Raw genomic sequence first — 26379 nt, forward strand, 5'->3', positions numbered from 1 at the left:
GATTTTCCTCCATTTTTGTTTCTTTAGACATTTTTTCATTTTTTAAAATCAAATTTTGTCTTTGACTTCATTGGGTTTGTAAATAGTGAAGTGGATATCTCTAAAATTACCACCATAATCTCACACATTTTCTTACCTTTCTAACCATATAGATATTTTAATTTTTGGACAAAATTAACATTGTGAAGTTATTTTTTCCATGTATCAATGTCTTGAGAGTCCTTTTAGATGTACATTTACTATTTTTAAAATAACTTTTTCTAGTTTACTTAACCAAATAGAAAATAAATTACATACTATTGTTCTACACTTGATTCTATGCACTTAAGAAGAAAGTGTTGATTTTAGATTATTTAGATTCAACTTTTGTTGAATACATGAAGAGGTACTAGAGTTTTAGGAAGAGGTCACTTTAAAAAATCATAGAGAAAAACTACTCATAAGAAAATTATGAAAAAAATGCAAAACTTCTAGATCTCACTCTTACCTATCATTCTATCAAAGGGCTTTTCAAAATACTAAACATGACTATGTTTTGTGGAGTGCACAGAAACAACTATGTTATATTTTTCAACAAAAAATGAGAACAATTTTATGTGCATGCAGGGTTTAACCCTCTTAATCTTATCCATTTTTAAAAAAACTTAGTAGTTTAGAAATTAGTTTCAGATTACTATAATATTTGTGTTTTGCATATTTTCTCATTTTGAGTGCATGACCCTCAAATAGGTATTCCACGGTCAGGTTTACCTGATTTTAGAAAAAAAGTGTCCACTTATACCCCCCCCCTTTTGCACACCATCTTGGTGCACTTAGCGACTTCAATGTTTCACTTTTATCTTATTTGAATAGACACAAGCAATGATTAATAACCAATAGTAAAAGACAAGTAATAATAAACGCTAAGATAATACTAGAAAGGGTATCAATATGCTCAAAAGACATAAAATGAGTGAAGCTACCCTCCTCAACACCACGAGATGAGAATCACACACACACATAGAGATCAAGAGATATAACTTGTTGTAATAAGATGTATTGAGGCTATAAGAGTGAATGATCAAGAGATGTAGAGAGTCAAAAATTGTGTGAGACCCAATGAAGGCTCAAATGATATTTAAAATGTATGCAGGGTTCAATTCGATGTCAGTGGGTGGTGGATTCAAACATTACAATTGTAGGTTGCCAATTTGTAATGTCTCAATGGTGACTTGCATGTTTGTGAATTTGGGGATGAGAGTACACCATAGAACATCTCCATGACATACACACATCCTGTGTGATTTAGGTTGTATTGCCAAGATTCTAAAATAGGTGCTAATAGATAGATGATGTGGATTTTGAGTCATGGGCTAAGGTAAGAGTGATGCTAAATAGAGATATACACATAGGTGCAAATTTAGGCCATCATAATGAGATGCACTCTTTTGGGCCCAATTCAATATGGATATTGGTTAACATGCTTCAAAAAAATATAGTATGTATTATAACATGTAAATTTTATTCTTTGTCTTGAGATATTATGGTAAATAGGTAGAAGGATATTGTGTGGTGACCTAATTCAAATTTTGTTGGCTAACATAGAAGATTATGAAGGAATGCAATGGTATAAGTAAAAGACAATTCAAATGTCTATGTGTGTGGAAGGATACCCATATGAAAGGAAAAATCTAGATATTATATTTTTATATCCTATAGTTTTATCAGAGATTTCCTACACTAATTTAAAATCTTGTTGAACCTAATTGTTTCACCTTTCTCTTTCTAAAAAATAGACAATCTTTTAAAATTCTTACATACCTAATAAAAATAAATAAATTTTTAATATCTTAAAGAATTACAAATTTTAATATTTATTACATTATCTCTTATAAATTCCTATATTAGTTTTTAATTTAATGGCCCTTCTTGTATTATGTTTTTGATATTATCTTCATTATTTTAAGAAATAATAAAAATTAGATAAATAAAATCTTACATTATCTCTTATTATTAATCCCATCTTTTTATTCTAATATTATTAATTAATTAATTGCTATTCTATTTAATCAATTAGGTCACGACAGGTCGCTTTAAAAGTACGATTTGTCTATACACCTTTACAGATATCGAAAGAATATTTTTAACGCCCGTTGAAGTTTAAAGAATCTCTACCGTCCGATCAAAATGGCCGGGAAAATACTTTTCGGCTTCCTCTCCTTAAATATAAATAAATAAAAACGTTTGAACCGTCATTTAGAAGGATTCTAACCTGGAACATTTGCAACGCAGGGAATTCAAACGAAAAAAATATACAATTGATCGAACTAAAGGTGCGTATAAAAACCAGAGAAAACGGAGCAAATGATCATTTTGGTTGGAAGCTTTTTTTACATATGAGGTTTTTTTTTAAAGGATTTGTGGCGCTGAAGTTTTTTTACCGTGAATTACAAGTAAACAATCACTTATGAGGTAATTCGTCCATTTTAGCTACCAGTGCGTTTTTTAGATGTGATTTAAAAAGAGAGTTAACGATAAGATCCAAGTATTTTGAGTTGCTTTGGAATAAACAGTTTTTATCAGAATTTTTTGGCTTAGTTTTAGAATTGAAAGAATTTAACGGTGAAAAGCTGGTTTCTGTGAAATTTATTGTTGAAATACGAGTTAATTTTCATTTGCCTTGTGAATATGAACTCTCTGCTAGTTTCTCCGTTATAATTTCGCTTCGAGGAAAATACGAATTGAAGATCCAATAGATTTCAACTCTTTTGATTTCGATTGTATTATTACATACGGTCCGGCTTTTGAAATACGAGGCTCGCGTTTTATACAACACTTAAATTTTATGAGATCTTTTAAAGAATTTAGTTGTTTTTGAAGTAGATTATTTGAGAATCTATATACATTTTACTAATAAATTATAGAGTGCGATCAGATATGTTAATGCAAAAAAAATCATCCAAAAATAACTCGATTACATTCACATGATTTATAGAAGCTTTAATGTCTGTAATCTTTTGACGATTTCAGTTTTAATCATTTAATATGATTTGTCTTACGGTCTTTGAATTATTCGTGGTGATGTGCCGTTATTATCGTGGAAAAGCAAAATTTCTCCTTGTGTGGCTGCGATTGCTTGTTAAGGGTTGTCCCACACGTTTTTGACCTACAATTATTTGGAACTTGCTTTGTCTGTGTGGACCATACGAACTTTTTACACCATTACAGTAATCTTACACAGCTTATCTCATCGCTACAATATATTTTGCACATTATCTTTTAATGACAGGAAGAATATTATAATTATTGAAGAATTTTAGGAATTGACCTGTATAGGTGATACTGAGTACCTAACCCTAATCTGAATTTTCGATTATGATTATTTTGATAATCTTATTTACATTTGAGTGGGCCTTCCAACGTCTCGCTTTCACTTTTGCACAACTGGTATGCAAAGTACTGTAATCCACTTGATTCTGTTAAAATTATTTATTTGATGGTAACTGTGAAAGACAGATTGGTTGCAGTGACAAGATACTTCAAACAAACGCTTTCTTCCCAACATTGATCGTATTTGTTACATTGGGATAGAGTTGGGATATAAATGCTTCTTATTAATTAATGTTAAATAATTCGTAAACGATCTTCGTTTCTAGTTTATCAAATTTGATTGGTGATGGTAATATTGAGTGGTTATTTATAAATTTGATATGAGATTTTTATATGAAGGATAAGAAAGAATCTTAAAGAATTAGATCTTTTGATGTGTCGTTGCAGTAATATTTTTGAGGTTTCAAAATTTTGGTAATTTTTAAAAATCAAAATAGAGTAATTACAATGAAAATAAATAGCAAGGATTAAATAGTTACAAAAAGGTAACTATCATAACTTCGAAATGCCTAAATCTTCATCTTTCTTTGTTATTCCAACCTATTATACAATGAACTTTTCATTAAATTTCTATTTTTTAAATTGCTTTTCACACTTTAAAAAAATTAATTTATTATTATTTTTCTAACTTATTAAAACATTGGCTTTACTATTTTTACGAAAGGTATAATTTTCTTTCTATAATCATTTAATTTAAAAGTTTATATCTCTTCCACTTGCAAGTTTTAACTATATCAATCTTTGGTATCAACCTTTTTTTATACAAATATAGTTTAAAATATTTATATAAACCTATTTCATATTGAAGTTTCTCATGATTGTCAAATATAATGCAATTCAATTATTTAAACTATGTTATAAAAGTAACCTTTAAAAATATTATAATTGAATTATTGTAAATAAATACAATTTTATCTTTCAAAATAATTTAATAAAATAAACAATCCAATTAATAACTATAAGATAAAAAATTTAATTAGCTTTTTAGAAATTAAATATAATATGTAAGATAGTGAATATATATGTTTAAAAAAAATATCAATTATCATATGTATTCTATTAAAATTTAACTTATCATTTTAGGGAAGTCAACATTAAATTTTATTGTTATTGTTTGCATAAGTTTTAATTGTTTATAGCTATTGTTTTGACTTTTCATAGTAATGACATTTTTTGCATGTAAGAATTAAAAAATGATCATGTACCTATTACCCACAATACCCACTTAATGATACAACTATTGAAGTAGTAGCATGCTATAAGTACCAATAAAGATGCACAATTCCTCCAATTACAATTTACAAAATCTAACTAGTACAAATTATGATAAACAATTAGGTTGACTCTTTAGTGAAATGGTGGGGCTTAATGCTTGTAGGGCCTAATACTAAGGTTTAAACCTTGTAGGGTTACTCTCTACTTTGTCAACAGTTGAGAGATTGTTTTAAGGGATTTGAATTAGGCATACTAGTTTGGCACTGCACTAAAGAATGTTACATTTGTTATAGTGATAAAGAAAGATCACAGTAGGAATGGTGGAATAAATAGTGGAGGGACACTTTAAATTGGCTAGAAATCCTTGTAGACAATATCTTGGCAAGGATGGAGGATGGGATAAAAAAAGAAGAAGAAGTAGAAAACAATTTTTTTATTTACAAATTAAGGTTTGAAAGATAGGTTCAAGGGTTTCTAGCCTAGTTTGGAAGATCTATGCAAATGGATATCAGTCCATGAGAGTAAGATTTTGGAAGTTGATGTTTTAGATCTATTTGGAAATAAGGGGATTTTTTGTGTTTGAGTTCAATAGTGAGTAAAGCAGGTAGAAACCTGTTGTGTACGCAATGGAGTTGGCAAGATAAATATATGTTGTAGTTGAAACAATGGCATCCTACATTTAACCTGATAATTGAATCATTTGAAAAGATGCCAAAATGGGTAAGATTATCAAAGTTGTCATTTTAGTTTTGGTTCAATTTGTGCTTTGAGGCTATTGGTAATTCCTTAGGAAGATTTTGGAGGTGGACAAGGGTTCACTTGGATACTTTGACAATACTTATGCTCGCATCAATAATTGAAATGGATATGACAAAGGCACATTTGACAAAATTATCTTTGAAAATTGTGAGTGGAATGTGAGTGTTCACAACTTATAAATTATGAAATCATTCCATTTAGATGTAGAAGGTATTTTTAGAACAAAAATTGCTATTGCCAACTCTTTAAGGAGGTGGTTCATAAGAAGGTCTCTTGGTGGAATGAGTCTTCCCCTTGAATTGTGTTAAATTGTAGTAAGAGGGAGTGAATATTCAGAAGTTGACAAAGATGAGATGGAGCCTGTAGAGACTCTAGGGTTCTAGAGGTTGTCCAGAAGTTGGGCTTGACTAATAATGAGGTTTATTCACATGGTGGCACTAATAAGGTATTTTCAAGAAAGAAGACAAATATTTCCTCATCATCAGAAGTGAGGACATGGGCATAAGCTTCCTCACTAGATTGGAAACATTTCAATGAGTAAGGGGGAGAATAACATGTCTTCTCTTCAACCTTTAGCACTTTCTGAGTCCTTGATACCTAGTGCTACAAATGAGTGTGGTTTGACAAGTGTTGTTGTGGATGTGGGAGAGTGCATTGTTCGCAACATAAGTGAGGTCCCATTCGATCATACCCCAAAGTGGATAAGGAGGTTGCTAAATGAGAAGATGGATGGGAATAGTTAAAGGAAGAGGGACAACAAATTTAAGAAAGAAGGGGACTTTGATATGATTATTTGCTCTCATACAAAGAGTAGGTCCTAATTTAATGCTTGACTAGAGAGGTCTCTTGTACCATGTTGTTTAAGGAGAAGTGGATCTTCATCTTTATCCATCCTTGATTTTGGCTAGGTCAAAAATCAATTATTAGCAAAGATTTATTATCACCAATAAAAAATAGTTAAAATAAAAGACTCTTAATATATGTAAAATTTATTCATAAATTTTTAATTATCATTTATATAATTTAAAAGTTAAATAAACCAAGATGAAGGTTATTCAAATACGAACGATATAGACATAGAACCCTTAGGGCCTGTTTGGCAACGAGAATACAAGCAGAATAGGCATATGTAAATTCTTAAAATTTTGAATTCTTCGTTTGGATGCACCAAATCAGAATTGGAATATGAAGTAAAATAGGAATACGTATTCCAATTTTGGCCCAAAAATAGGGTTTTGCAATTCCACCCAAATAGGTGTTATTGGAATACATATTCCTATTCCACTTTTATTTATTTTAGAAAACATAAATTTTGGGATCCGTGAATTCTCCATCAAATATTGGTTGAACTAGACAGAGAATAAGAATATGTAGCCCCATTTTCTATTCCAAAATAGCTATTCCTATTCCCTTCTTCCTATTCCTGTAACCAAATTGGCCCTTAGGCCCCGTTTGGTTGCTGGAATATGAGTGGAATAGGAAAACGAAATTAGAATATGTTTTATATTCGCTGTTTGGTAAGCTCAATCAGAAGGGAATAGGAAGACATATTCCAATTTTGCCCCTAAAATGAGCATATGTCTATGCCAAAAAATATCTGTTATTGGAATAGGCCATTTCCATTCCCATTCCGATTTTCCATTAAAAAATATATATATATATATATTTTAAATTTTTATTTTTAAAAAAAAATTTTTTAAATTTTTTTTTTTTTTTACTTTTACTTTTTGAATTTTTTTTAAAAATTTTTTTTAATAACATTTTTAAAAATTATATCTATTTGTTTAAAAAAATGAAAATGAAAATGAATTAACTAAAAAAATAATAAATTAAAAAAAAAATTAGGAATTTAAAAAAAAAAAATACAAAACTTAACCTTATTCCTATTCTATTTTTGTACAACCAAACAACAGATTAACATATTCCAAGTCGAATTCCAAGTGCACCAAACATGATTGGAATTGCCTATTTCGATTCCCATTCCTCATTTCCATTCCCATTCCATTTTTCTATTCTAATTTTCTATTCCTATGCCAGCAACCAAACGGGGCCTTATTGTATAGATGCTTCAAGTAGTTTCATTGGTGCTTGAATGACAAATAAATGCTAAAATACTCTCATTCAGCATTAACTGCCAAGGACAGGACGTCTTAGTGAAAGTCAATGGTAGATCGTGTGTTAATGATGGCAAAGAAATAAGGACATCAAATATTTTCCTATTCACAATGGTCACTAGTTCGAATCCCTACATCGACACCGTTGGTTGTATGTTTTGTTGTTTTTAGTATGACAACGCACTTTATCGAGATAGCCAATCATAAGGCTCTCTGGAGAGTGGTAATAGTATGATATGCTTTCTGGAGAGGAGTAATCGTATGATATGAACCCAACTTTTCATGACCATATATCATTTGTTTTTTTATCAAATTTCCATCCGCGAGACATCTGTCCTCAGAACCATAATAAGCCCACCTTGAGGGATTCCTTCTCCTGTGGTCTATAACTAGGGACTGTTCTTGTTCCCATAAAAATTCCCGCCTTTCAGGAGAGCCTGTGAAAGTATAAAACTTGAATAAAATAGCCATTAGGTTAATACCCATCAAGTGCTTTCAGTTATACGATCTCAGTATTGCAGAGTGTAACATGACATAATCAGAACGAATACTTCTTCAGCATGTCTGACATAGTGTATTTTATTCACACTTTTTGGCGGAAACGGCGGAGGTGTGAGAGACTATTTAAACAAAAAGAATCTCAACCGTTGGATCATTCGAATGCCACGTAAGTGCCCGGCAAAAAAACATTTGAATATTTTTGGGGCTGGAATAGAAAATAATAAAATTTATGAGCTGAGTGATTGCTCGTCCATTAAGGGCGTTAGATCATTAGCTGTATTTTTTCATTTTCGAATTTTATTGGTTATAATTTATTTATTTTATTTTTTAATTTAAAGTTAATTAGATCATCATCAAGGCTGTGGGGAAATCCTTTGTATGCCTCCGTTAGTTGGGACCGGTGGATTATCTAGAGGTGCTCAGTTTTTAATTCTCATAAAGCTGGCGTCTTCTGCAAAGTAGGGGCGTCTGTTTTTATTATTTCATATTTTGAGCGTAATACATCTGATCGGACTAAAACTGCGAATCAAACGCATCAAAAATACAGTAAATGATCGCTTTTCCTTTTGAAGATTTATCTACATTTCAGTTTTTCGAGGATTTAATGGTCGCTCTAGTTTCAGTTCAGTAAATTCCAAAAACACAGTAATTTATGAGGTATTTTTGTCGCTATTTTACCAATTAATCTGGTTTTTTCCAAAGTCTAGTAACGCCGCTGAAGTGCTATGAAATGTCGAGTATATTAAATGAAGGAAGTTTTAGGAGAAATTTGTTTTCCATTTAAAAATCCTAAGAAATTAGTGGGGAATGCTGAGTTCCGGTAATTTAAATCCAAGCTCATTTGACCTCTAAAATTAAGTATGGTTGGTAGATTTGAAGTTTGTCTATTTCGATTGAATTATTATGGATTGTTCGGATTGTGGAAATGTGCGCATTTGCATTTTTCCGAGCAATATAAATGACCCGAGCTTTGATCTCAACAGCATTTGCTGATTTCAGCTTCTTCGTAAACTTGATGATTAAAATGATAGCATTTTTTAATTTTATGGAATTGAAATTTGTTTTGCCTGGCCAGCTGATTTGAAGATTTATAACTATGGTTTTATGGATTTTGGAAATGGTTTTGGCTGCCTTTTTATGCTGAGCCTATGTTTTGAGCTTCCTTATCACACAATCTAGATATTTCTGGATCTTCAGAAGTGATCTCTTAACATTTAAACGTCTTATGCTTGCAAGACGTATATTGTTTTCTTGGATGCCAACAAGAGATTTATTTGAATATTGACTGCCATTGGGTGTAGGGGCTGGGTTTATAAACTCGAGAATGGGTAAATTCGAGATTTTTCTGTCACGATATTATTACAGTTTGTTGCAGCTTGATCCTACCGAACTCATATTTAGAAAGAAATTTTCAGGCCGTTAGTTATGATAAAATTAGCTTGCGTTTGTGTTTTCATTCACCATTCTGACATTTAGGAACTGGAGTTTTACCTTTTATCAAGGACATATTCTCAATCTATACGATTAGGTTAAAGCGATTAAAGTACTTCGGGCAACTTAGAAAAGGCCAATTTTCATATCACACATGAACAGAAACTTTATGTTCTGGATTCAGGAACTGGAAATGCTATTCAATCTTATATTGATTTCTCTGAACTATGGCATTGCTTATAGCCTCATGTCTGTCCAAATTTTCAAGTTTTAGTGTTTTTCACATAAAATGATGAAAGATTTATATCGTTTTAACGGAGAGGAGGAAGATATTTTCTTTATCGTGCACCTTTTGAATATTGATTTTTTTATTAGTCAATTTAGACCTTCCAATCTGAATGAAAACCCTAATTTGAGCTTTATTTAACAGTATAAACCATTTCTCTCTGAGTTTACAACCCAGCCTTAAGCTGCATGGCTGTTGTGTAGACCTTCCTTAAATATTGGATTCAGGAGTTATTTTGTAAATTTCCAGACCTTTCTTTTCTGCGTCATATAAATTCTGATTGGATTGGAATAATTCCTGGGCTTGGATGATTAGTTCTACATTTCATTTTATTCAAGGATCTGAATCACTCATCAAGGAGTTGGGACGACTACAAGCTAATAAATTCTCTCTCAGCTTCTTTTTGTACATCCGAATTTTAAATTATCACAGTTCAAAATACTTGAGACAAGTGATTAAACTGAAGATCCTGTAGATATATTGAACTTCTAGACTGGGGCGTGCTTAGGTATATGAATTTCAAATTGATCTGATCTGAATATATGCTCTTATCTTTTCTATTGTCCACAGTACTTGTTAAATTTTACCTTACAATACACTGCTTTTCTTGACAATTAGATTATTTCAGAGTCTAAATCTTGATTGTTCTGTTTTGTAAATCATTTTGTGGTGTGCTTTTTTCAACAATTTTATGCCATATTAGTGTTCATGAAATTTCATTTGGCCTAGATTATTCTGCTTATTTTAAATTTTTAAGCATTGTCTTACTAGTGAAATCTTGTTTGCTGTGCTAGGGCCTTATTTGCTGACAATGAGAGATCAAAGTGAATTAATATGAGTAAAACAGATCCAACAATGGTGGAAACCTTTGAGCCGAGTGATTCAGAGGAGATAGTACAAACTTGATCTGCTAGATTGTGTTTTTGAAGGGGGATTGGCTGTTTTGTTTATATAATCTATCTAAAAAGCATTCCAGTCTGCAACTTATAGTCTGAATACTATTTCGCAAATTTGGTCATGGGAATTCATAATGCAGAGCATCTGAATCTTTATGTATCGCTGTGATGAAATGAATTGTTATGCAACAAAGTGTGGTCCTTAGCAACTCATGGTATGAATGACATTTGTTGTGGATCAAGGTCAAAGGGATAGAATGACATGTTCATTGATTTTTTGTTTGTTGATCAGCTGAATGCCTGGTTGTTCTTTGCCATGGTTGTAATACATGGTTGGCTGTGTTCTCAGCTTCCACACGATGCCCATCTTTTTTGTTGTCTTGTATTCTCATTTGCTTCCCAGATTTATCTTGAGAGCCCTTGGAGTTCTGCTCGTTGCAGTGCAGCTGTTCCACTTGTATCATGTCAGTAGCATTTAGTGGCATCTCCAAAGTTCTCTCTGAAAGGGATCATAGTATCCAAGATCACGTGAGAAACCATGCACATTTGACTAATTTTATTCATTTGAAGAATCACATGCATGTGAACAAGTCAAAAGCTATGTTGGATAAGCGATTTTCAGCGGAAAGCTCTCTTATGAAAGATTTAATCACTCTTCGACGATCACGATCTCTGCGGGACCCCTCTACAAGTCCATCATGGAATTCTCCTATTATGGGCTCTATAATGAAGAAGCTAGAAAAGGAGAGTGCAATTAATCTAAATAATCTTCAAGGCATAAAGCCGTTCGTTGGTGATCATAGGAAAGATTCTAGAAGGGCTGTCAGTGCCTCGCCACTTTCTCAAAGTGACACATCAAGGAAAACAGAAGCTGTATTTGCAGGATATGGTGTGAAAGATTCAGTTGAAGATGATAGAAGACTAAGGAGAAGAAGGAAACTCATTTCTAATGCTCTCGCTGATAGTAGGTTGAGACATAGAGACTTAAAAAGTAGAGGAAGGAAAAAGGGACTGAATGATGAAAAGTGGAAAAGTGATTCTGAGCTTGGAAGGAACCCTAAAGTCAGTAATTTGAACAGAAAAGGGTTGCCTCTGAGGGATGTTAAGAAAGATGTAGTCCAAAATAAAATAGAGGCAGGTTCTGCAATTGGTAGCAGGTATAATTTGACTCCTCAGTCTCACTTACATGTTTCAGCAAGTGGGGTGAAGAAATCCAAAAAGTGCAAGTTAAAACGGATCAAAAGACCTCATTTTCACAGCCCAAAACAAGGACAGCATCATGATACTCCATGTCTATCTGATGCTTTGGATTCTGTTGGTCGTGGAAAGATTAGTACTGTAGATTATTCAGATTCACATAAGCCTGTAGTTCAAACAGAAAGTGAGAAATCGAGAGTTGGTTATGCTCCTAAAAAGGGCTGTGGGATTCCTTGGAAGTGGTCTAAAATTCATGATAGAGGCAAGAGTATCTTGGACATGGCAGGTCGGAGCCTCTCTTGTGGGCTCTCGGATTCGGCCACACGAAAACTTGAAGGCCTTGATTCACAAAGCCATTCCAGTTCTCATCAGGAACCTTCTACTGCATTAGAAACATCTGATGCCTCTTCCTTGTCTTATGATTCAGATTCTGAGTCTCTTCCTTTATTGATTGAGACAGGTGCGTCTCAACAAAGCGCAGAATCAAATGCACCAGGAGCAAAGCTTTCAGGTGAGTTGGGTCTTTATGCTGACCACCAGATACATGTGAGACAAAACTATGAAACGGATTCAGAAACCAGATCAATAGTTAATATCGGACATAGACAAAATACAAAGGGTGGTGGTTCTTCTAAATATGAAGAAAGGAATCAGAACTTGTCTCAGAAGTATGCTCCCAAGACTTTTAGAGAATTGATAGGGCAAAATTTGATAGCTCAGGCTCTTATGAATGCTGTAATCAAAGGGAAAATTGCCCCAATTTATGTGTTCCATGGGCCTCATGGAACAGGTAAAACTTCATGTGCTAGAATTTTTGCAGCAGCCATGAATTGTCATTCTCTGGATCAATCTTACCCTTGTGGACAGTGTCATCCATGTTTAGCTCAGAGTCTTGGAAGGAATTCACAAGTTAAGGAAATTGGTGGAATTGGAACACTTGGCTATGATTGTTTTCAGAGTTCTCTCACTAATGCAGCTATGCATCCTCAATTATCTTCCTATGGAGTGTTCATAATTGATGATTGTGATATTTTGACCAGTGAAGAATGGAATGCACTTTATAAGGTCCTTGATGAAGTTCCTTGGAATACAGTCTTTATTCTAATTACATCAAAACTAGATCATATACCTCATGCCATTCTCTCGAGGTGCCAGAAATATTTGTTTCCAAAATTGAAGGAAATCGATATTGTGAATAAGTTGCAGATGATTGCCTTACAGGAGGATTTAGAAATTGACACTGAAGTGTTGAATCTCATAGCGTCAAGATCAAATGGATCTATGCGGGATGCTGAAATGACACTTGATCAGTTGAGTCTACTGGGGCAAAGGATATCTCTGTCCTTGGTTCAGGAGCTTGTAAGTATGTGTAATCCTCCAATCATCTACTTTACTTTTATTGCAATGATCAGCAAAGGAATTGTGTCAAAGAATACCTATGATATGTTTCATAGAAGTGATTCTTCTGTTAAATTTAGATAAATATTGAAAGATGCAATGCCAACTTGAAATGGAGTTGTTTATTGCTTTCCAGTTGTTTATTGCCCTTATCTGATAGTAGATGCATTCTCAAGCATCTATAGGATATCCAATTCACAAATATATTCAAAACACAGTTCAAAATACAAAGGATAAGCATTTCCAATCACTATGAGATATGCCCTAAAGAGAGTTTTCTTGTATCCAGACACATCCATTAAGTTTTTAGTCTTGAAAATTGATATGGACTTTTTACAGAAATTAGAGCCACAGCCAATGTGAAGAGTGGATATTTATGTCTGCCAAGGTCAATTATATGTTGTTCCATGCTTGGTGTGCAAATAATGGCTTTCTTACATCTCAGTTGCTTCCTTGTAATTAGATCTTGAGTACCTATCTTTACAGTATGAATCCGAACCCAGCAGTTAATAGTTGATTATAAAAGCCAGTCGGGATTTGTTAGAATGTCATTTTGTTTTTGTTTTCATTATCCTATGATCTTGTTCACACTACAAAGGTGAAAAACATCATATAAACATTCTCATTGTTGAGTCTAGTTTGATTTAACACATACATTGAGCTCTGCCGTGTGCAACTGCGAATGATTATCATGGTCAATTTCGTTTGTTAGGATACCCTTTACTTTTTAGCAACCCGATTCCCAACTCTATGTACATGTTCTTTAATTCTGAAATAATGAATTGATGCCGAAGATATATGCTTTTAAACCAATTATTTTAATTTTGGCTGAAGGGTTGCTCCTGAATCAACCATCTCCTAAGTTTCCTCTTTGGTTGCAGTTAAATGGAGGTGAATGAGAGTAATAAACTTTGAATTTGGAAGGAATCATAAGTAAAAATAACATTGCAAATTCTTCTCTAAGTTTATAATAATGTTCTCAAGGAGTTGATTCTTGAAAAAAATGCATTTTGGCTCTTATTTCGAAGAGCACAATGGAACATATTGATCATATTATGCAATTTCTGAACCATTATTTACATGAGTGACTATAGGGAAGATACATAATGAGAAGGAGGTAACCTTTGAGAAGACATTGATCATTGATGAAGGTACGCTCTGATACCACTGACGAAGGGCCACACCACCCTTACCAACTCACAACCAAGAATGCAACAATAAGGAAACAAAGAGATGACAAAATACTTCCCAAGCAATTTTATTATACTTGACAATCCAATAGCAATTACAATAACATTTCTACAAGATCTCTCAAGATCTAATCCAAACACAAGCTAGTCCAGATCCACACTCTGGTAGAAACCCCCAAGATCTCAACTTGTGCTCGCAAGCCACCAAGCAACCTCCTTGTTTCTAAACCGCAGCCACTAGCTCTTCTCCAACTTTATCCAAGATCCAAGTGTAAACTGCCTCACATTCGGCGCTCTGTTTACACACTCACAACTCCATCACAATCCTGCTGTAAACTGCCTCACATTCGACGCTCTGTCCACAGACTCAGGAAAATTACTCTTCACTTCCTCCTTCTCTTTCACACCTTGAAGCCTTCACATCTTCCAACTTTCACACCTTGAAGCTTTTCCTTCCAAAGCTTTACCTTCCACAACTTCTACTTCTCGAGCTCCTCCTTCTCGAGCTTCTCCTTCTCGAGCTTGATTAGAAATGCTCATATGCCTTGCTTAAATAGGCACTTACCACCCAATGCATGACTTATCCACAACCTTCTAGAATTCCTCCTACACAGTATCCACAACCTTCTACAACTTCCATAACCTTCTACAATATCCACAACTTCTTACAATATTCATAACTTTTTAGAATTCTACCCACACACCTCGATAAATGGAATGACAATCGTTTATTTTTTATTTTTTTTATTATACAACCTATGCACCTTGAAAATAGAAATTCCCTTTTCCTTTCTTTTCTCCTTTTTCCCCTTTTTATTTTTTAAAAATTATTTTCTCTAATTTTTGTCACTTTCTCTCTCCTCCACAATTTTTTAAAATTTTTTTTTCAATAATTTTCCATGCAAGATGCTCCTGCATCAATCATCTGCTGTATAGTTTCTGTGCTACAGTACCATTTATGACCAAGCACTACTAAATGACTAATGCAACAACTCAATCAACTCTTTCATATTTTGAAGTAAAGGAAACCATTTAGGGAAGAGTTTCTGATTTTCAAGACTTGTTATATAAAACTTGATAAGATATAGAAATAATGAATAAGGAAGAGGTTAAATGAATTTTTTTGAAGGCATTGAAATGTGAAAGATCAAATTAATTTAGCTTTTCTCATTAACAAGAGAAAAAACAGAGGGAAAAGGTTGTGATATTGCCATTAGGACTCAACAGTGTAGTTTTTAGGTTAAAGTATTCTCATTCAGGTCTCTGATAAATGGGTCAATGACTTTGACGCAGAAACCACATAGTTGAATCCTACTAGTAATATCACAATTTGGCTTGCTATGGAAAATATCTCTCTTACTCATCAAGAGGCAAAAGGTATTTTATTTTGTTGTTTAGGCACATGTTATTAGATTTGTGTTCATTGGATATTAGTGTTTTGAAATTTCTTTAGTACCAATATTCTACTTGTCTTTCTGAATCTGAGCAGTTAAAGAGACAAAAGTTCAAGAGAAATAATTAAGTTGATTTCACTTTTCAGTGTTCTTGTCTTTTTTAAAGGTTGCATCTCTTCTTAAAACTACATTTCTTCTTATTTTTGGAACTGTGATGATAGTTGCAACTTTCAGTTTGTGATTTCTTTTAATTTAACTGCTTAAACCATTTTTAGAAATTCAATTGCCAGTTGGTAGATACTTGAAGCTTTGAAGGCATGTCTCTCCTTATAAATGAGAGAACCTCTGGACATGACTTAGTATTGAATGTTTAATCCTTACACCACAGTATCTTATGGGAGAATATCACAAACAAGTGAGTAATATATAAGGATGAATATGAATCAAATCGATTGCTCTGCTCCCATATTGATATGAAGGGCACATCATAGAGAATACAAGAGATTTGAAAAACAAATGCATTTTGCAGAACTAGGACACTGCTAAGAAAGATGATGTTAGCATATGGATCCACAAGTAGAAGTTTTGCATGGTATGCAAAAATATTAAAATGAAATAAGAGTAAACAACTAAATAAGAATTATCACGTAGTGCAGGTAAATGGTGGCTATTTGCAATATTAAGTGTTCAATAAGTGATTTCATCTGAGAACATAGAAACTGAATATGCACTGGTATATGATTATTGTTCTACCATAAAACTATATGTTTGTGAAAAAGATGGCTTATTACATAGCAGAAAATATTATGTGTGCATGAGTAGGTATTTAAACTAAAAGGGCATGATTACTTTATTCAGTAATCACTACAATTGAAATTTATCCTTCTGTACCAAATTTCTTTAATCAAATTGGGGTTGGTAAGATGATCCTCACTAAGATCTATCTGGATGAGCATCTCGTACAAGAGTTACTAACCAAGATTATGTTGTTGATAGTAGTTGGGCTGCTTATACTACCATTGTTTTAACAAGGATGGTTACCTACTTCTCTGCTTTTCTGTTTGACAAAATGTGGGTGACTAGAAAGTTAGAAACAGAATTTGATGCTGCCCATGATAGATTTCTGTACCTATAAGAGAAAACTTCCTTCTAAGATATCGAACATCTCCAATATTAACCAAACAAAAAATGAACATATTTGAAATGCAACTAATCAATCATTAAAACCACATATTCATCTGTTAAATGCTTATGATTACCAAGGTATAAGTCAATTACCAATCACTTAACTATTATTTTTTGTTTCCAGTAATTGTGATAAATGTGAGCATTTCAAATATCAAGCAGAAAGAGTATTTGATAAAATTGTAAATTTTCTTGCAAAGCTTTCCATTTACTGTTTGGCTTCCAATAAGGACTTTATACACTAGTGCATCTGTAACAAGCTAGTTTCACTTCTTCAGGTTGGACTGATACCAGATGAGAAATTGGTAGACTTGCTTGATTTGGCATTGTCTGCAGACACTGTGAATACAGTGAAGAGTTTGAGAGAGCTCATGGAGGCAGGGGTGGAACCGCTGGCCTTGATGTCACAATTAGCAACATTAATAACTGATATTCTTGCTGGCAGTTACAAGCTACATAAAGAAAGGCATAAGAGAATGTTTTTTCACAAACATACATGTAAGTTATTTGTAAATAACATGTATGTGCTAAGAATGAATCTGTTTTAAAAACTATTTTCTAAATAAGTTCTTAAAGATACCATTGTATTAATTTTTTAAATCACAAATATGATTTACAAATTCAAGAGTTCAGCACAGAGTCTAGAGTTTGTATCTAGAAATGCATGCTTATTGATTCTGGTAATTGGTTACATCATTGCATTTATTTAACACTTAAAAGTTTAAGTTCTACTGAAATTCTAACATTTGAGTGAAACCACTTGTTAATTCGGCAGTATCTAAAGAAGAGATGAATAGGTTGCGACAAGCTCTTAGAACTCTTTCAGAGGCTGAGAAACAGCTTTTGTTATCAAATGACCGAACGACATGGTTGACAGCTGCTTTGCTGCAACTTGCTCCAGATCCATCACATAAATTTCGTAGCTCTTCTTCAGGAACCAGTGCCATTCAGAGCCCTGTAGCACGTGCAATGGAAAAGGAAAAAGCTGGTGGAGAAGTAATTAGTGTTCTATGGAATAACCTGGACAAGCATTCCAAGTCAATACAATATGCAAAAGGTTCCCCCATGTTTGAAAGTGGTGGTTCTGGCACAAGGGAGAGGATTCCCACTAAGACATCAAGAGATTTTAATTTACACAATCATACAGGAAGTGGGAGAAAAGTACAGTCTTTGGGAACAGGAGGAAGGAAAGACATAGCATCTTTTGAATATAGCGAGGATGTAAAAATAAATGGTGAGACAGATGCCCTGCTATGTTTGTTAATTTTTATGAGAACTGCAAAGCAGACCGGGTATGATCTGTAAATACTAAATGCTTGTCTGAATTGGTTGACTTTTTGCAGTTAGTACTAGGAACCTGCATTTGGAAGAACACATAATTCAATCTATTTTTTTTTATTTATGAAAAATTCTGATATAGCATTCTTGTGCATTCTCTGTAAATATGTCGATCTATTTTTCTAGTTTTGAAAACTCTACCAAAATAGTACATTTGAAACTACCTTCTCCTGTAAATCATCATTAATATTGTAGTATCAAATAGAATGTGGAACATATGCTGAGTTACATAGGACACAAATTCTGAATATTGGAGCTTAGGTTTGTCCTGCATTCAGGAAATAACAGATACTGCTCTAGGAATCTGCTTCTCCATTGGATCAATAGGAAAATTAATTTGCCCATCCATACTATAACTATATTATAGTAACTCTGTTAAAATCTATAATATTTTTTTTTAAATTGACATTGTGGCTTTGATCTTCACTAACAACTTGTTATATGGTAGGTCAACCCTTACCTATCATTTTGTACATGTCTATAGACCTTACTGGTTGAGGTTGAACTACTTAGATTTACCCTTGTCTAGCTATGCATACATGAAAAACATGACCTTGAAATGAACTACATACTTCATGAATATGCTCGAAACCTTAAAACTTGGGTTGAAATTTTGTTGTTGAACTTGAAAGTGTAGTTTGAAAACTCGGACTTGACAGTACAAAATAGAACTCGAATTCAAGACCCTGCAAAAAATTCTGCAAAGAAAAAACAAGAAAAGGGGTTTTAAGTCTGTTTTTGGCATTTCCTTAGAACTCGAGAGTCCTTCCTAAAAACTTAGGAGTTCTTCCTAAAAGCTTTTGAGGTTCTTTGACTTGGACTTGTGATGACTCAGCTCAGGGGTTCGTGGCGAGTTGTCTTGGCAAGCCTGGAGCCACGAGACCCATGAGCTGTGGTGAGTCACAATAGTCTTCAAACTATGCTTCAAAGATAGTTCCCAACTTAATGTAACTTCCCTTGTTCATGAAAAATGCCCCAATATTGTGTAACATCTTATTTATTGAGAATCAATATCTCAAATCCCACTGCCTGTAAAGATGGTAATACTAAACATATTCCTGATCCACTCATACAAATCCTGGAATTGATCTGAAAAGTTGAAACTTAGGGAGTTCTTCATATTAGAAATATCTTGAAACATAGGTTCATATGAGTGAGTCTAATTTTAATCTTGAATGAGTTTACTCCATGTATTGCATTGGTATTGATCATTAATTTAAAGTTAAAGATCTCAACAGAAAGGTCACCTCCTTCCTTCGCGTTGGCTTATCAAGAAGGGTTTGAGGCCAAGCTGACAATACAAAGTAGAATGTTCATATAGGATTTTGGGCATTTTGCTAAATCCAAAAAACAAACAGTGCCTCAAAATGCAACGGATGTAAACCAATTACAAGACTACCAATCTTTTGAAATATGCTTAGTGTAGCTGGTATTAAAAACATAAATACCATTGCATTGCAGCTTCTATCACTGCTGTGTGGGTCCCCAAATCTCTAATGTAAGGAGAGTTGACATAATACTGAGCTGGTTTAAGATCTGCAAGTGGCATTTGTCTACTCTTCTTATAAATAATTTCCTGCAAGAAGAGGTCATTGAGTTCTTGTATTAGGGAGACACGTGTCACTTTAATCCTTAGTTACCGGTTTGAGTTTGATTCGAAATACGGGATTATTGTTCGTCCTAGTTATCTTTCTCGATGGTGGTGTCATGGCTTGCGTATCCCTTTGAGGTCATTCATAGTTGGTTCTCATCTTCTTCGTGCTTAGACAGATCATCATATTGACAGAGGGGAACGTATCTGTAAGTTGTGTACTCTTTATGAGATTGAGACGGAGACTCACTTTATCTTTTGGTGCCCTATCTTTTATGAGATCAAAGGGAGATTTCATTTTTTTTTGGTGACTGCTGTTCTCTCTCAGCCTTCTTCCGTTATTGTGACCAGCGATGTCTTGCTCTTTATCTTCAGGAGGCTACTTTGCTCCGTGCTAGTACTTTATAGTCCCTGCTTCCTCACTAGCATACCTCTGATCAGCTTATTACTGCCTTTTTCACACCCTTATCTCCTTTACAAGGTGTGAAAAGGCCGTCTAGTTCTTCCTGTTCTACTGTGTCTGCTTTCTTTTTGCCAAGGGAAGACTTCTAGTCTTTGCCTTGGACTCTCTCTCTTCTCTTGTTTCTTGCTTCGCTTTTCTCAGACACCGTTTGGTGTTCTTGCTGTTGTCAGCATCTTGGTTGTAGCTCTTAGTCCCATAGACACTTTGCGGTCTTTTGTTGGACATTAATAATATTATCTTATCTTATCTTATCTTATATATACATATTTATGAAGCCTAGAAGCAAAAACTTATATAAAACTTTATATATATCTGATTTTGTTTCTCATATAGCTCAAAATCCAATCTTCCAACTCCTTGCGCAAACTCACTTTTGCTCAATCACCTATTTGCTCAAAACAATATCAAATATGCTATTAAAAATGACTTAAAAGCTGTTCGTCTCCGAAAATTTGCTTGGGTTTGAACCATCCCCTGCAAATGGAAACCTGCTCGAATTTGGGTCAACTAGACCAGTATTTCGAACTGGTTCAAACCCAAACGTAGTTCTGGGGGCAAACCAGTGAACTTGGGTAACTACATATATAAAATCTTAACTTATTTTGGTTCTAGCAAAGTTATTGAGCACTTTCTTTCCACTTCTTTTACCTGCCTAGGAAAGGAAGCATAAGAGTAAGAGTACAATTGATCAAAAAAGACAACAGGGTACCAAAGGGTATAGCTAAATACTAGATGATTTATCCTGGCTTTATTAGATTCCATTTTTTGTAATCTATTGTAGAGTTTAATTTTGACCAATAAGAATCTCTTCTTTCTCCTTTCTTTTTTATTTATTTTTCTTCTCTACCCAGTTCTCTAATTGCTTCAGAAGTGTCCAAACAAAATATATAATGCTCCCATTTAAGAGTTGACTTAGCTCAACTGTTAAAGCTGAACTATTTTTTAACTATGCTCCATAGAGTTTCCGGGATGGGGATGTGTTTGTGGTATTGGTATGGTTCATATCCAATTTTTTTGGACAATTATTAAAAAAGAGGGAATATATATATATATATATATATATAGAAAGAAAGAAAATATGTACATCATAACATTGATAAACCATTCACCATAGACATTTTAGAAGTTGAATACATAGCAAATTAACAAAAATGAAAACCCTTTTCTTGCAACTCAAAAATGAAAACTTTCTTGCTGCTGTTCTTTGTTTTTATTCTTGACATGAATGGTTGAAATGAAGAATGGAAAAGACTTTACCTTTTTAGCCTCCAAATACGGTTCCATCAATTTGAATTTCTATTTCCACCCACATGGGACCTGCTCAACAATTAAAAAATAGAAAAAAAAGTGTCTCTTTTACAAATTGGTGGACTTATCTTTGGCTATAAAAGGGTACAATGTTAGGTACTGGGGACGTTCAAGGGATAGCTAGGCCGTCCTTAGTACCTAATGGCATTCTTAAGTCCCCTATTTTGCATAAAATGCCATTTGCAAGGCGTTTCCTTTTTGGCATTTTTGGAATAGCATTGGGGACAGGAAATTCCTAGACTCAGACTTGGCAACAACTTGACAAAATGAGGAAACCCTTGAAATTTAGAGAGTTTTAACGATTTAAACCTTGTTTCATGCACCCATTATGTAATAAAGCATCCTTGTTTGATTTGAAGTATCCTCAATTCTAATGGTTTTCATTGTAAAAGTGAATGTTCAGTTCACCTTGAGTGTCATACCTATGCACAAGTCTAATGGCACTCCATGTCAACAAGAAATTGTCAGGTTTTAAAGTGAATCATGATTTAGTACCTGTGTTACCAAATTCTTCCTTGGCAAGTGCAAAGTCTGGTCCCATTCTTGCAAAAGTCCGTTCCTTATCATATTCTTGCAAAAGTCTGTACAAATTCTGTTAGACGAAACTGACACAAATTTTGCAGTTTCTATGGTAAATTGCCAAATCTGCAGCAGGACTCAGGCTGAATTTTACCAAAAAATGGAATTTTTCTAGTCCATTTTAATCAATCCAATCCTCCAACCCTAAAACAGACCAGAAAAAGGCTATAAAGAGAAAACATATGCTATATATATATATATATATATATATTATATCTGGTGGTGTATATTGCTATGTTACTTTACTATTAGCACAGTGGTGTACGAACTTATTTTCTGCTGCATACATATACATATACATATCATACATATATACATATAAAAAATATATATTTTTGTACGGACGAACCCAAATGAATTCAAACAAACCCCCAAAAAAATCTTGAATGAATCTCAAACTCGAATCTCGAACCCACATCTAAACCCAAATCCGAACTGGCAACTTAGTTTAATACTTATTGCATAATCTTCTCTGTTTGTAGATCATAATACCAAGTTGAGTTTCACTTATTGCATCTTATATATGCTGGTTATAATATAACATTTTAAAACATTCTTTAGTACGTACTGTACAATTTGACACACTAACTGAATACTGTAAATACATGTATTTTTTCTTTTATAAGTTCTGTCTACCTGGGAGCTAAAATATAGTAAGCATGGTAAATTATATCTCTCTCCATCTAATATTGCTTGCAATAGAAATGACTATATGGTGCTCCTCATCACTATAGTTTCTATAGAGTGTCATTCTTTAGTTTGATTTTCTAGTTGTAAATACCGTTCCTATATAAATGTTAGTTAATCCATATCTGTTATTTAACTCTGATATTAAAAGCTCCAAGTTATATTTAGAGTCAATGCTTGAGCTGAAAATAGTTCCTATTTATGTTTGATTTCTGAGCAGTGCATGTGAATATTTGAACTGATATTTTCCTTTTGATATAGATAATGTAGAACAGATGGAATTTCACAAGAAGCAACACAAAATGAGATCAGTAGATTTTATTTCATCTTGTTCACAACAATCTCAGTCAAATGCTAGCTGTCCAATTGAAGTTCAAAATAAATTTTCACCTTCAAAGGAAGATATTGGTCCAGTAGGAGTTGTTTTGGCACTTGATCAATCAGTTGATTCAGGTGCTACCCAAAAAGTTGCTTTTGATCCTAATCAAAGCAGGTTACAGCTAGGTGCTTCTACTATTGTTGCTGAAAACAATTTAGTGGTCAGAATTCAGGCCAGCGAACAGGAAACTTGTCAATCTCAGAATGAGGGTTCCTCAAGTGAGAATGTTAGACCAGATTTTTTTAATTCCTCTATTCATGAAGGTGGTTGTGGCCAGCAAGTCATACCTAGAGTGCATTCAGATAAAGTCTTTGGGAATGAAGGGGAGCAGGAAGTTCATTGTTCTTCACTCTGCACACCTCTGGATGGGCAATCAAGTTCAGAGGCATACACAAGAGAACAATTCCAGTCGCAAAGCATGCTCAAGAGTAAATCCACACGTGGTAGTGCAATTGAGCAGCCAAAGAGCAGTACTGATGGACTTAATCAGAATTTCCAACCTGATCACATATATGGCTCATCTGATCAAATTAGCAGAGGGGATGAGGGAACTGATATATTGACCTTTATTTCTAAGGAAGGAGAATCCATTGCTGAAAAAATTGAAGAAGAAAACTTGTACGTATTTTGTTTCTATTTGTGCTTGTAATGAATCTTGATATTTGAGAAATATACACATCTTTTTATAACCTACTGTTTGTATTGGGCAAAATTGTATTACTTACAGCAGGGTATATTGACTTCTCATAAAGATTTAGAATTAAAAAGAATTTTGGTTTTTAGAAACAGTGATATATAGTTATAAAAACTGTGTAAGACATGATAAATAGTTTGACAATGTATATACGAATGAGAGAGGATATGATTTTGAAGCTTGTGTTGCACCTTCTAAAACCACCATATTCATCTATCTTCAAAATTTGACAAGCATCATTATAAGAACACAGGAAAAATACCAGAGCAAGGTTATAAACTTATGACTACTTTATTATAGTGTTTGAGCAATATGGTGTGGTTTGTTCTTATGGAGTTTTCAAATGCATCATTGATTTCAATGAGATATTTTGCATGGTCACCTAGTTAGATTCTTTTAGGAAGAATCAAATGCCATCTTTCCATAAATCATAATTATAAGACTCAGATTCAACTCAGACCTAGCAAGCTGATTTTGACCCAAACTTGAACTTTGCACTCAGACTTTGCAAATTTAAAAAATCATGAAATATAGAGATTTTTTTCAGAATTTAAAACTATTATCATTCACCCTTTTAAAAACAAATTTGAAGATAATAAACTAATCAGATAGAAGCTACTTCAGTCAGACACACACATATACATCAATTACGAGTATAAAAATTATTTTAGCAATGGGTGACAACATTTTTCAATATAAAAATATTGTTAAGCAGTGTACCAAACATGGGGTTTATGATATTCATGGCATTAAAAAATAATAATATATTTAGTCATGAAATATGGTACAAAGGAACTTCTATCCCTCATTCAACCCAACATTAGTATGTCTTTGTGGAGTCATGTGCTTGTATCTCAACCAAGTCTACATGTAATGCTATAGCCCTGGGAGCATTATTTAGTATATAGTTTGACTAAGAAAAGTATAAGTGTAAATGTAATTTATTTACTAGGAAGTCAATTGGGAAGAATGTGAATGAATAAAAAAATATCATTCTTTCATCCAACATGGCCCATAAAGCTTTAAAAAAAAAAAAAGCCTAGAGTTTGAGATTCTAGGGCAGCGTCCCTGTTGAGGTCAAGGGCTTGACCCCTTGTGGTGAGTCATGTGATGCAAGAGCATCCTTGGCTCGTTGGCAATCTTGATCACCCAAAAATATTTGTTTTCGACTTTCTGTTGTACAGTTTTCCTTTGGTTTTAGGTTGCGATCGCTTTGGTTGGTTCATTTTCTTATGTGATCCTTATGGTGTGGTCTAGGCATCTTGAAGAATCCTTTGTCTAGCTTCGCATCTTGTTCCGATGTTTCCAAATAAAGTTATCTTAAGATTGGTCCGGTCCTTTATTGGCTTTCCTGTTCTAATAGCCAGAGCAGCGAGTTGTGGCTTGCGATGAAGATGTACAATATGCGATGTTTAATGGCACATTGCTCTATGGTGTAATACGTTTGATCGACTCTTGTATGTTTGCATGACTCGATGTATCTGTTTAAGGTTGTTTTTATGGATTTTGATTGTGATCTATTTGTTTGTAATATGTTTCATGTTTGAATCTTATAATAAAACAGATATAACCCAAAATCCAATTGAGAGTGTTAGACCAAAATAGGAAATAAAATAAGCAGAATAACACTATTAGATAATCTTGATGTAGATGCACAGAGGCATAACAACATCAAGTAATTTAAATCTCTATTATGCCACCCCAGCATATACAATATACCTCCAATATGATGAAATACAGAAGAGCTATCTTGTTTATACAGGCAAGTGTTGGTAGGAAGTTTGGACAAGTGTCTCAACTTGGAGGAAGTAGAGTCTTCATGGAATCAACCACCTACCATCTGGAAGAGTGGTGTCCGAATTGGACTTAACTATATCTTAGAAAGATGGAGTCAAAAGTGTGACTCAACAATATCCTTCTAATATTAATATCCAAAATAAATAATTCCTCCTAATAAATGAGTTCACCTAAGTTAATTTAATAGAAGAGTGAAATGGAAAAGAACCATTTACTCTACACCCCCATGAAGTGCAACTTAGAGAGTACACTAAAGCTCACAAAGATAGATTACAAGCATGATGGGTCAAAGCTATGAGGCCATATTGGGTATTCATGTACAAAATGCAATGAAATCTCTCATAAAGCAGAGAAAGAAGGGGAAACCTAATGGGAAAAACCCTCACCCAAAAACAAAGAACTGAAAAACAAGATGCATGGATGGAAGCAATAATCAAGATACTCCCATTATGACATACATTATTAATATACAATCAAGAAGTATGAGAAGAAGAGAGACAAAGTAACCCCCTTCAATGTAGAAGGTGGACTAGCAGTAGATGCTCTAGGCTCAATGTAGAAACTGCTCCATGATTATAGAACAAAATTCCTTCCCCTAGGAAGAAACA

At 33.7% G+C, this 26379-nt stretch overlaps 1 protein-coding gene across 3 annotated transcripts in view; it reads left to right on the plus strand.

The window, feature by feature from the left end:
• The first annotated feature begins 7771 nt into the window (after nucleotides 1-7771).
• Nucleotides 7772-26379, plus strand: part of LOC149559096 (protein STICHEL-like 4) — a 57113-nt gene continuing 38505 nt past the window's right edge. Inside the window, exons 1-5 of one of the 3 annotated variants that reach the window (XM_089833054.1) lie at nucleotides 7772-8124; nucleotides 10470-13127; nucleotides 17214-17433; nucleotides 17711-18169; nucleotides 23163-23898. In XM_089833054.1, the coding sequence (XP_089689180.1) occupies nucleotides 11034-13127; nucleotides 17214-17433; nucleotides 17711-18169; nucleotides 23163-23898 (3509 nt within the window). In that variant the 5' untranslated portion in view covers nucleotides 7772-8124; nucleotides 10470-11033. Of the gene's footprint in view, nucleotides 8125-8232; nucleotides 8616-10469; nucleotides 13128-17213; nucleotides 17434-17710; nucleotides 18170-23162; nucleotides 23899-26379 lie in introns of those variants that run through there. The other 2 variants (XM_089833052.1, XM_089833053.1) reach the window with 2 other exon arrangements.

The sequence above is a fragment of the Cupressus sempervirens genome, chromosome 5, assembly GCF_028749045.1.
Source record: "Cupressus sempervirens isolate cs-2001-9-10 chromosome 5, ASM2874904v1, whole genome shotgun sequence".
Classification (NCBI taxonomy): Eukaryota; Viridiplantae; Streptophyta; class Pinopsida; order Cupressales; family Cupressaceae; genus Cupressus; species Cupressus sempervirens.